The sequence below is a fragment of the Fusarium solani genome (assembly GCF_023522795.1).
Source record: "Fusarium solani strain SB1 chromosome Unknown bctg00000016, whole genome shotgun sequence".
NCBI classification, from domain to species: Eukaryota; Fungi; Ascomycota; class Sordariomycetes; order Hypocreales; family Nectriaceae; genus Fusarium; species Fusarium solani.
This window is the reverse complement of record NW_027072142.1, coordinates 1,074,891-1,086,893: the sequence shown is the minus strand read 5'-3', so window position 1 is coordinate 1,086,893 and position 12,003 is coordinate 1,074,891. Positions and strand designations below refer to the sequence as shown.

The following is a 12,003-nucleotide window of genomic DNA, read 5'->3' as shown; positions in this document are numbered from 1 at the left end:
GGAGCTCTTAAGTCCCTTGCTAAGGGAACTACAGCAATAATGCATGAGAATGCCTTATTGAGGGCTGAAGTCCAAGACCTTCGGCAAGCAAATGAGATACTAAGCCGGCGCCGGAGGGCAAAAAGAACCCGACTACAGAGAAGAGGGGTGATGACAGTAGAGGAGGGAAGGCAAGCAATTAATCAGATGGATGGTGATACGCAGGTAGTAGCGGAATCGTCGAGAAGTGGTGGTCAAGGAAGGTCGGCGCGACCGGGGGTTCGGCGCCGTAGTGTATGCGGAAAGACCGGCCATAATGCCAGGACTTGTCAAGTAGTGATTGAGACTTCTGGCGAAGAGTATAGTGATTAGTTTTAATTAATCAATTAGTTTGTTGTGTTTTTACTGCGGTTTTTAACTTGAGGGTATAAGAAAAGTGCGGCGCATACTTAGATGCGGCGCATGCTTATCATGTACGTTACACGATAATTAATAATAGAAGAGTAGGGGTTTTTCAACCAATTCTGCCGTTGTTGACCGCCTATTGCAATATAAACACCAGGAATCAAAGCCCCATTCTTTGCGCGCCGCTAATAAACCAACAAACCACGCGCCAGCCATAATGGCGTCCCAGTCAATCAACAATGACTTCTTTATGCGATGGGCTATCATTTTTTTATTCAAGCTCTTCTCTGTTCGATGGTTCTCGCGACTTTTCAAGCGTGCCGGCCCGGTTGTATTCCTCTCTTCGCGCATCTGCGTCAAGTCAACCCCCTTCACCTCACTTGCTGAAGCGTCTACAATGCGCTTTGTAGCCGAAAACACTACCATCCCTGTTCCCAAGGTGTATTGTGCGTTTGAGCACAAGAGGCGCGTCTACGTTGTTATGGAACGCATCGACGGCCTTCCCCTTGCCCATGGATGGCGTCAACGTACGGCTGAGTCCCAGGCGCGCATTCTCAACAGCCTTCGCAGCATGATTCAACAGCTTCGCCAAATTCCAGCCCCTATAGAGTGCGGTGTATCCAATGTTGATGGAGGGCCTATTTATGATCCGAGACTGCCCGGCCCCAAACACTGGGGTCCCTTCCGCACTATTGACGACTTTCACAAGAGACTCCGCGCTGACCTAGAAGAGCCAGAGTACGCCGGGATCCGGATACCAGAGCTTGGTCCTCTGATCTCCTTCCACAAACAGCCATGGCTTTGCCCCGTCTTCTCGCATGGGGACCTGAGCTCTCTGAATATTCTGGCCCGTGGCGATGACATTGTTGGTATAGTCGACTGGGAAACCGCCGGGTGGATGCCGCCGTACTGGGAGTATACGTCTGCCTGGAACGTGAACCCGCAGAACCAGTTCTGGCAGAACGAGGTGGACCGGTTCCTCGAGCCGTTCCCAGAAGCGCTGGAGATGGAAGCTATCCGAAGAAAATATAATGGAGACTATTGAAGCGTGGGCGTGTCGTCTCCTTTCACTGCCATCGTCTTGCATTTCTCACTTTGCTACGTCTGTGCTTGACCAGGTTAAGAGACAAGCCGGCATTGATAACAAAAAGCTATTAAGCGACTGCGTACTAGTTCCACAGTGGCTCCGCATCAGGTGCACGCCGTTCCCCTTCGCGATGTCAGATGCCCACCCCGCAGCATCACTCAGCACCCTATTACTGTTGGTCGATGTCAGCAAGTCTAGCCCTCTCCAGGGTTGACACGCACTGTGCCCTTGTCGAGGCTGGAGCCTGGAGGGCCCACAGGCCGTGGCCCTTTTAGAGACCAGGTTGGCCAACTGATGTTGCTTGATTGGTTCTCTGTTGCCGTATCGTTGTGCGCCAGTTAGCCTAGGGCCAACGTCAGGTTGCATTAACACACCACGTCATGTCAATCAGGCTGGGTCTGCAGCCTCTCGACCGTCCATGGCTGCCTGAACTGGGCTTCTGCTTGTATACCTTGAATGGCCTTGACAAGTACTTAAGTTCGTGGTCTTATCCTGTCGACCCGCCAGCGCCGCCCGCCACAACTCGCGTCCCCTCGCGCTGGACTTCGCTCGCGAGACATGATACCAGTTACATTTCATACCGCACACATTCATTGTTCATCAGAAGAGGCCAAAGAGCCTCCACCTCCACTATGCCGTCCGATAAGAATCGGCTCTACCTCGCTCTCTATGCCCGTGGAGGCCAGGGGTCAGTGCCTCACCCACCACTACTTTGAGCTCCAGCATATCATCTAAAGCCTCATTTCTCTAGGTATCACTGGGCCCTGCTGGTTGGCCCCAAACAGGAGGACGAAAACACCAGGGGCAAGCGCTATCACGCTAAGCAACAGATGCTTCAGTGGCGTTACGACGAGGTGGATATCCGAATGGGGGCGACTAATATGATACTTGTCCGTGTTCTCGCCGCAAAGGTCCAGAAAATGGACCGTCTCGAAGCGATTCTGCGAAGTGTGCCCGTCCGCCCGGACGTGCCGGGCTGGACGTGTCGGTCCTGGGTCGAGGAGGCATACAAAACACTGCAGGTCGATGGCAAAGCTATAGGCTCGTGCCCTGACTGGGAGACGCTTAGCCAGACTGCGTTATGGTTTGTGCAGAAAAAGACGGAGGAGCATCGGTTTGATGGGTTAGCTCTGCCGGGGCAGTTTAGTCCTTGGCAGGTGGCTACTTGGAGCATGGTAGAGGGACAGGAGCTCATTCTCTGAGCTGACATACCTCGCGTCTGGCCCCTAGGTGTATCAAACTAGCCAACCGGCTTACCATGCACAACCACTCTTTCGCCATACCCACTCTTTCGCCACGCAAAAAAAAAAAAGCACCACCAAAACTCATCAACTTTACTTACACAGAACTTGACCAAAATGAGGGATGTGTGTAAAATCTTTAATCTCATAAATAATAATAAAATTCCTACATCAAATCCTGAGTTTTTTGATAACCCTTCCTGATCGCGTGGTTGGTTGATGGGACATGGTTTCTTCTCTGACTTCGATGACCGAGCCAGCCTCCGATTCTGACTCCTCCTCGCCTGAACAGACAGATTCCACCACAACAGGCATGTTTTGGGTCTCTTCTTCGGCTATGGCTTCTCCACCAGCTAGAGTCTCACCAAGAGTCATAAAACGTTTGTTAGGATTCGGCACCGCCTTCCTCTTCTTCCCTCTCTTCAGGCGAGCCAATTCCTCCTCCAGACTAGCAATCCTCATAGTATGCGCCGCTACCGTCTGCTGTTGAGCCTCAAAACCCCTGGCTATTACGCTGTACCGTCTTCGTGTCTTTGGTGATTTGTTCAGCCCAAGATCACGAATTTGACGGCTCGTCTTGGGCGTATCGTCCGAGTCAAGATACGGCGCAGGTTCGGGGGTCACTCTTGGGCTACCATTTGACCTATCTTGTTGGATTTCTGGATGCCGAAGCGCTTTGGCACGTGAGATGGGCCAATTTCCAGTAACCCTCCAGCCGGAGAGTATGTTCTTCTCAGTCATTCCAACTTGACGAGCCTTGGCGTAGGCCCTGATGAAATTGACCTTGTCCATCGGGGTGGAATCAGTCAATGAAGCGAACTTTTCCAGCTCTTGTCGATATGCGGCCTTGGAGGCATTGAATACTCCATTGTCCAAAGGCTGGAGCCCATGAGAGCAGTGTGCTGGCAGATAACAACAATAAACGTTGTTTAAAAAGCACGTGGCCATCCATTCATCCTCCCCGGTATTTAGTAGTGACCTTGAGCCAAGGAAAAGGGTGGACGTACCGTTTCATGACTCCCATGGCCATCTAGTATGACCAGACGCGCATCAGAGTCGTCGGCCGGCATTGTCTGGGGCAGATAGACTCTTTCAAGCCATTCAACGCCAATGTGGTCGTCGGTCCACCCGTTAGGCGAAGTTATGTAATACCAGTCTGCTATCTTCTTGAATTCGTCAAGAAACCACTGTTTCTGGAGTTCCTTCCCCTTGAAGATTATACCAGGGGTCAAGGCGCGGCCGTCAGCAGTGACGGCCTCGATAAATGACGTCCAGTTTCGAGTCTGTGGTCCCTTGAGAAATGCCTTCCGCTTTGGGTCCGCACTTCCAACAACCAGGCCATCCAGGCCTGAATAAAAGGGTTAGTCGGCCGGAATCTGAGAGTTAGCAAAATACAAGGATGGATGCTTGCCGAAACCAGTCATAATGCCTCCTTCGTCAACGTTGACGGTGTTTTCAGGCTTGATCCAGCCATACTGGCCCTCCCTGATATCAAAGTACCAGTGAACCGCCTTGGGCGTGAAAGAGTCGAACCTTTTGGCTTCTTGGCGTCTACCCATCTTAGTCTTCAAATCTGCGCGGCGGTTGATAAATCTGGTCACCCAGTTGCGTCCTAATTCGGGATGTTCGCCCTGCTGTCTCAGCAAGCCCATGACGCAGGCGCGGATCTGACTGTGGGACGGAGCATAGCCCAGAGATTCCTGGCGTAGGATCCAGAAAGCCAACCTGTCCTCCTGATTCTTGGACAGACGTCGGCGAGGGTGAATCTGCTCTTTCACCGCCCCGCGGCCGTTGAGTCTGTCGATTAGAGTCCTTCGCGGCACTCCCCGTCTCTGAGCCGCCTGAGGAGGTGAAAAGCCATTATCGGTAATATCCAATATGGCGTCAGCCATGTCGTCCTCTGTATATTCCCATCTAGGCCGCGAGGTAGGCATTTTTCTGTCGTCGTCAAAGACAAAGGCCAAAAAACACGACAAGGAGCGGTGAGCGGCTTGGTGGTCAGACTAACAATATTTCAATAGCATAGCCTGCATATGTCGCGTGCCCCACATAACCTTACAGAGGCAAAACAATTACCTCCACTCATTTCTATAATCAATAGAGCCAACTTCTTTTAGGTAGCTATTTACTTTGGCCAACTTTGGTGTAAGTGAAGTTGACGAGTTTTGGTGGTGCTTTTTTTTTTTGCCTGGCGAAAGAGTGGGTATGGCGAAAGAGTGGTTGTGCATGGTACAGGCAACTGACATTGCTAGGGCAATTTCCGCTTCGCTGGCACCAAACCCAGCAGTCGATACACCGAAGTCCTTATCGACCAGCACGACGATGGATGCAATGATGATAGAGAGGGCGAAGTAGATTGCAAAGTCGAAAAATGCCTCCAAGCCGGCCATCGTCACGAACTGCAAGAATGCCCACTTTCGGGCTTGTTTCATTCGTACGGACATTGCTGTTGCGGCAAGTCCGAGCCCAAGGGCAATCTCAACGACATAACCGATCGAAATCTACTAATGTAAGCAAAGTTTAACACTAGTTGAATAACAGGGTATGTATTCATACTCCGATGCCCGAGATATCGGGGTTTCCATCGCCCCAAATCGCAAGGCAAATTTCCTTTCGGCATTGAGTAAGGTTACTCGTGACAAAATTGGTTTCGGTTCTGAGCTGTTCGATATATTCGTTGAAGTCGCCCAGTGACTCCAACCTAGTGCAGTTAGGTCTTCCATCCATGGCCCTGGTGTTGATCTCTGCAATTAAATAAGTGTCTCGATGCTTTAATATAAGTATTCGAAGTCGTAGATCCCCTCGAATTCAACCATCCATCGTGTTAGTAATGTTGACATAATGATGAAGCAGTGGTCAAGCCACATGTCAGCACCCCTCGATAGACCATCCAATTGAGCCCACGGAGCTTGTTCATAGTGTGCGCCGCAAGGCGTTCTTGCTTGAAAGTAATAAACCTTAAGGCGGGCCTGGACTTTGCATCGCCACAATGATAATGAGGCAAAACCAGCAGTGGTGGCAGCCACATGAATGCACTGGCGCTCAGGCCGAGGCAGACTGATCAGCCGTTGTGCTATATCTGAGAAGCAAACCCATAGTAGGCAGCAGCATGAAAATCCCCCAGAACTAATTTGAGAGTCGCCATTCTTTCAACCTTGCCTAATTAGACCTCCTGGCAAACTACCCTCTTCGCCTCCCAACGCAAACTTGCAAGTTTCACCGAGCAGTACCTGGATGCTTCTCAGCTTTTCAGCATGTGGAGTCATTCTGGAACATTTACCGTCTCCGTGATAAATGCTCTCGGTTACTTTATCATTTTTGTCGAATCTAAGCCTTCTATCATTACCAGTGTCACCAGCATTTCTGCATCACGGCGTCTCGACACCGCGCCTCATATCACCGCACCACCCTCATCAAGTCCAACCGAACTCATCAAAGTCAAAAGACAGGATTTCGGTTACGACACTTGTGCATATATCAATGGTAAAACCGAACATGTGTCTGTCGTCGGTTTTATATGCTAAAGAAAACAGATGAGCCTTTCAAATGTGCTGACCTTGCCACCTGCACCTCCTTGAGTAGACAATCAGTTGAATACGTTGGCTGTTGCTATGGGGAGGAGGACTGCATTATACATACCACCTGCTATGATGCAACTCCTCCCCGGGAATGAGGACGACAGATCCGCGGATTCTGTCCTGGTGAGTATCTGACTGCGACCCTGAACTTGGGGAATACACTGACCCGAGTAGCACTGGGACAAGGCCGTTCTGCGCCACTGTCATTTGGCCAATGGAACCCAAGACTGCATACATGTGTGCTGAGCAACCTAGTACAACCACCGTTGATCGGCCGACAGAGACTGCAACTGCTCGTCCTAAGCCGACGGACAAGGACGATGAAAAGGGGGCGGACGGGATACTGCAAGGTTAGTTAGTTTCAACCCGAATCATTTCCCCAATCGTGCTTACTGACGAGCCAAGACCTGACACCCGGTCAGAAAATAGGCATCGGTGTGGGATGCGGTGTCGCAGGTTTGGCATTCGTCGCTGGAATAGGGTACGTTTCATTCGAGGTGAATAGCTCCGCAAAGATGAGTCATCACTAATCTGCGGCGTAGGTACTGCTGTTGCTGCTCGAAACAACGAAGACCGAGGAACACTCCTAAAGACGATAGAGTTATGGTCAACGGACGGTCTGAAAATTGGCCAGAGGTAATGGAGGCACGACCGAGTTACGTTAATTCCCAAGCATGAGATACAAAATTTCTGCTATCTTCTATCCCTTCAACTGTTGGAAGAACTGAGAGTTCCCCCTTAACTTCAGGATCAAGATTAAAGTTTGAAGTCCTACGATTAAGGTTCAAAGTCCTAGATGGAATCACTCAAGGATATAAGGCCCCAAAGGGCCTCTCATTGAGATCATGAAAACTTAACTAAGAATAATAACAATCACAACAATAAGAGCTACCTTTTGTCAAGTGCACTCAGCATCCCTGCGTGACACAACAACAGGTTATGAGCCCGGCTGGCGAACACCGGGTTTCTCTTCTGAATCAAAGAACCGAATTTTAACCTTCTTCGTCACCAAGATGCCTTCACGGCAAGTTCCACGGTTTACCATGCGAACACGTCATAACACGATAAGAGTGTCGCCTGAATCTGAATCATCGCAATCTAGAGTTTCAGATCAACAGCATGCTCTACCTTCAAGTTATGATAGCACCATGGCTAGTTCCGACAAAAATACTCTTTTTCTCCCTCAAGAGCTAAAACTTGGAGGCCCCTCCAACTGGGAGCAATACTCACCAGCTCAAAAGGCCATCCTTCGGATCAATGGCCTTGAAGATGCTGTCTTCGGCGATTATCCTTCGGAAGAACAACAGACCATGGATCAAAAGATTAGAGCAGCGAAAGCTGCCGTCTCCATCAGAGGCAACTGTACCGGAGAGGCTCTCAGCCAACTGGTTGGGATCGAAGACCCCCAGGAGATGTTCAACATTCTCCAAGCCTACTGCGTCGGCACTGGTCCAGTCCTTCTGCAGACGACCTTGTATCAGTTCATCCGGATCAAAACAAACTCATACGAGACAATACCGCAATTCAATGTTGACTTTGAGCGTCTCGTCAAACTACTCCTCGAACAGAAGGAGCCGATTTCAGACACTCTCAAAAAGGTGGTTTATCTAGCTGCCTGTGAGAACGAGTACCCCGATTGGACCGCTAGGCAACGGGCTCTTCTTCGGTCCGAGAATCCACCTACGATTCGATCAATGCAGCAAGATCTTATCGACGAAAACCGATCATCGGACGATGAAGACAGACTTGGATCAGCCTCTGCATACTGGGTCCACGGAAAGAAGACTGGCAAGAAGGGCTCCAATGCAAGGAATCGCAAGGCTAGCAATCGTCATAAAGACAACTCCAAGAATTCCAAACCCAATACAACTCGCCAAGAAGCCAGTCACCGGATCAACAAGCATAAGGATCATATCTGCACAAACTGCAGAAAGAAGGGCCACCACGAAAATGATTGCTGGTTCTCCCACAAGGACAAACGACCTGACTGGGCCGTCCGACTCGCCAAGGAATTTATGGAATACGACAATCAACATGATGACGTCAAGAATCTTCATATTAAGGAGTCGAACCACATGACGGTCGAAAGGTCATTCATGATCCTACAAGACGAAGTCTCGAATGAAACCATGGAGACGTGCAGAGCCTCACTGGACAACGTCAATGCACATATGAAATGGCTCTTCGACACTGGTTCTTCAGTTCACATTTGCAATAACCGGAGTCTTTTCAGCGAACTCCAATCTGCAGCACGAACAGTCCTCATCACCGGTGGCGGGAAGGTTTTCCCATCTGGCAGAGGAACAGTCGAGGTTACCTTTGTCAACAAGTGGCAAGAAGAAGTCACTATTAACCTCAAAGACACCCTATTCATCCCTGAGTTTCCAGTCAACGTCATGTCTGGACTTAGGCTCTACAAGAATGGTGGTTGGATAGACGGCAACGATCTCTATGATCCCATGGGAGACCTAGTTGCCCACCTATACATTGGAGGCGACGGTCTCTACGTGAACTCTAGAGAGAATGTTTTGTCAGAACATGCCGTCCACCGACACCAGCCAGAACCTCAAAATTACACTATCTCGTCAACGCAGTGCCTGAATACCGACCTTTGGCATCGAAGGCTCGGCCATATCAATCCATATCAGGTATCTCAAACTGCAAAGATCACCAAAGGAATGTTTTGCGATAAGTGCCACAATCACAAACCCTTCAACTACTGTCTCGCCTGCGACGTCTCAAAGGCCCTAAGATGGTCTCCCCGAAATAAGCGAAGAAGGGCCAAGAAGGCCGGATTCCTCCATGTTGACACCTTCAAGGTCAATCCTCTAGGGATCAACGGCCAGCAATGGGGAATGATTGTCACAGATGACAGGCACCGAATGAGATGGGCCTATACGTTTGCAAGAAAGGGCATGGCTTCAGAACTTCTAAGCCAGCTCATCTCAATGCTCCAGACTCACTATGGGATCCGAGTTTATGCAATCCAGATGGATGGCGGCTCCGAACTCTATGGCGCGTCCGTCAAGCGTCTCGAGTCTTCACACGGAGTAAGGATCATCAAGACAACGCCACATACTCCTGAATTCAACGGTGTTGCTGAACGATCAAATCGCATCATCTTTGACAAAGTCAGAGCAACCATCGAATCAGAACAAGTCCCAATGGAACTATGGCCATTAGTCCTAGAAGACATGGTGCGCAAGACAAATATAACAGCCACCAGGGCAGTCGACGGACTTACTCCTCTTGAGAGCTTTCTCAATGAGGTTTTCCCGGAGCAGGACAATAAGCCCAATCTCTCCGGAGAACGAATCTGTGGCTCACAAGTCACGGTTCACATACCACAAGAACGAAGATTAAGATCATTCAAGTTTGGTCCAAGAGGAGAAACTGGAATCTACTTATGCATGGAAGGTTCACAGATATACACCTGCTGGGTGCCCTCACGCAGAAAGGGACATCAATTGGTCCGCTCTGCACAAGTCACATTCTATGAGAAGGTCGGAGAAACAGAACATCTGACCGAAACTGAGCATGATGTTGAGCCGATAATCCGCACGAACGGAGCTCCCATTTCAAGTCGGCCACAGTCTGTCCTGGAGCAAATTAAGACTCCAAGTTTATATCAATCTGAAGTGAATAATCTTCAGCATGCTGGGGTGCATAATCCTCAACATGAACAGACGACAACATCAAAGACATCAGTTCAGCTGCCTGATCCCCGAAAAGAGGTGATCACTGAGCCCAAAACAATGACTGAAGCGCTTCAAGGTCCACAAAGGGAGCATTGGCTCAGAGCAATACACAGTGAGCTGCGCAGTCTCCTCACGAAAGGAGCCTGGCGCATATTGGACCGAAACCAAGCTCACCATAGGCCACTCACAGTCAAGTGGGTGTTCAAGGTCAAGAAGAATGAGGATGGCGGCCTAGACAAGTTCAAGGCACGGCTGGTAGTCAGAGGCTTTGAACAACAGCCTGGATTCGACTATAACCAGACCTTTGCTTCTGTTGCTAGAGTAGCAACATGGAGAATCCTCCTCACCGTTGCTGCCTGTCTCGACTGGGAGATCGAACAAATGGACGTGTCCACGGCTTTCCTGGAAGGGGACCTCGACGAGGAAGTCTTCATCGAGATGCCGGAAGGACTACTTGAGTATTTCGATCAACACCCAGAAGAACGCCCGCCAGGCTTCTCAACAGAGAGAATCTGCAAGCTTACCAAATCGGTTTATGGGCTCAAGCAGGCTCCTCGGCAATGGCAAAAGAAATTGAAGAAGGCCTTAGAATCCCTTGGCTTCAGACAAATGATGTCTGACACGGCCGTATACTACAATCCTAAAACAGGAGTAGTTATCATTACATACGTGGATGACTTTCTTCTTATGGGCAGCAATAAGGAAGCAATCCAAGGGTACAAAGCCCGCCTGGGAGAGATCTTCACAATGACTGATCTCGGTCCTGTCAAATATTTCCTCGGCGTAAGAATCACCCGCGACAGGAACTCTCGACTAATTTACCTCTCCCAGGATGCCTACTTTACAAGAATCCTCGAGAAATTTGGCCTTGAGGCATGCCGACCTGTAAGCACTCCCATGGAGCGAAATGTGCTCTCCACACTGCTACCACGAGACGACACGGATTCTGCCTCCCCGAGCGAACGGGAGGATTACGATTCAAAAACTGGTTCTCTCATGTACGGAATGACACAGACCAGGCCTGATCTAGCCTTTCTTCTTTCAGTCCTTTCAAGATACATGGCAAACCCTTCACCTGTTCATTCAAGGCTTGCCAAGAGAGGACTGCGCTATCTGCAGAAGACAAGGAAGCACGGCCTGGTGCTTGGGGGCGTCAAGAAATCCAAAGAAACTGCTTGGAACGTTGTTGCCTGGGCTGATTCGGACTGGAAGAGGGACAAGTCGACTGGAAGATCGACCTTCGGCTGGCTGGTTCAACTCGAAGGATCTACAGTCTCCTGGAGAGCCAAGAGACACGAGACTGTGGCTCTCTCGACTACTGAAGCCGAGTACACTGCTCTTTCTCAATGCGCCAGAGAATTAGCCTGGATCAGAAACCTCTTCTCCGAATTACAACTCCCTCTCAACATACCAATTCTTCTGAACGGCGACAATCAGGGTTCTCTGAAACTTTGCAGAAACCCCGAGCTTCACCAACGAACGAAGCATATTCCATTGGTCGAACACCATATCCGAGAAGAAGTTGAAGCCGGTAACATCGACGTACAATACGTCAGCACTCATGAGCAAATAGCGGACGGTCTTACCAAGCCGTTAGATTCGGTCAGTCACGGCCATTTCCTTCAAACAATCCGAGTTAGTCCATGCCCGATTGAAGAAGGCGGTCGTCTCCTTTGGAGCACTGAAATCCACGATGGCTCTGTGCCCTGAAGCAAAGGTGGATGGGGGCGTGTTGGAAGAACTGAGAGTTCCCCCTTAACTTCAGGATCAAGATTAAAGTTTGAAGTCCTACGATTAAGGTTCAAAGTCCTAGATGGAATCACTCAAGGATATAAGGCCCCAAAGGGCCTCTCATTGAGATCATGAAAACTTAACTAAGAATAATAACAATCACAACAATAAGAGCTACCTTTTGTCAAGTGCACTCAGCATCCCTGCGTGACACAACAACATCAACTGTGGAAAGCCTCCATCGCGGTCACTACAGGAGTGTCAAGCCAATTAAAATGCAAGAA

At 49.7% G+C, this 12,003-nt stretch overlaps 4 protein-coding genes across 4 annotated transcripts; 3 read left to right on the top strand and 1 right to left on the bottom strand.

Annotated features, from left to right (window-relative positions):
- Positions 1 to 601: 601 nt before the first annotated feature.
- MRS44_018687 (uncharacterized protein) lies at positions 602 to 1,429 on the top strand (the record flags this gene model as incomplete). The annotated part of the gene is made up of 1 exon (XM_065616155.1): positions 602 to 1,429. One exon carries the CDS (start codon positions 602 to 604, stop codon positions 1,427 to 1,429), a length of 828 nt encoding a protein of 275 aa, XP_065472227.1.
- Positions 1,430 to 2,103: 674 nt separating this feature from the next.
- On the top strand, positions 2,104 to 2,673 carry MRS44_018686 (uncharacterized protein; the record flags this gene model as incomplete). The annotated part of the gene is made up of 2 exons (XM_065616154.1): positions 2,104 to 2,159; positions 2,223 to 2,673. The coding sequence occupies 2 exons, from the start codon at positions 2,104 to 2,106 to the stop codon at positions 2,671 to 2,673; spliced, it is 507 nt and encodes a 168-aa protein (XP_065472226.1).
- A 210-nt stretch (positions 2,674 to 2,883) lies between these two features.
- MRS44_018685 (uncharacterized protein) lies at positions 2,884 to 5,439 on the bottom strand (the record flags this gene model as incomplete). The annotated part of the gene is made up of 5 exons (XM_065616153.1): positions 2,884 to 3,591; positions 3,720 to 4,060; positions 4,130 to 4,626; positions 4,957 to 5,213; positions 5,269 to 5,439. 5 exons carry the CDS (start codon positions 5,437 to 5,439, stop codon positions 2,884 to 2,886), a joined length of 1,974 nt encoding a protein of 657 aa, XP_065472225.1.
- A 1,999-nt stretch (positions 5,440 to 7,438) lies between these two features.
- Positions 7,439 to 11,698, top strand: MRS44_018684 (uncharacterized protein; the record flags this gene model as incomplete). Its single annotated transcript, XM_065616152.1, has 1 exon — positions 7,439 to 11,698. The coding sequence occupies one exon, from the start codon at positions 7,439 to 7,441 to the stop codon at positions 11,696 to 11,698; it is 4,260 nt and encodes a 1,419-aa protein (XP_065472224.1).
- Between the last annotated feature and the right edge of the window lie 305 nt (positions 11,699 to 12,003).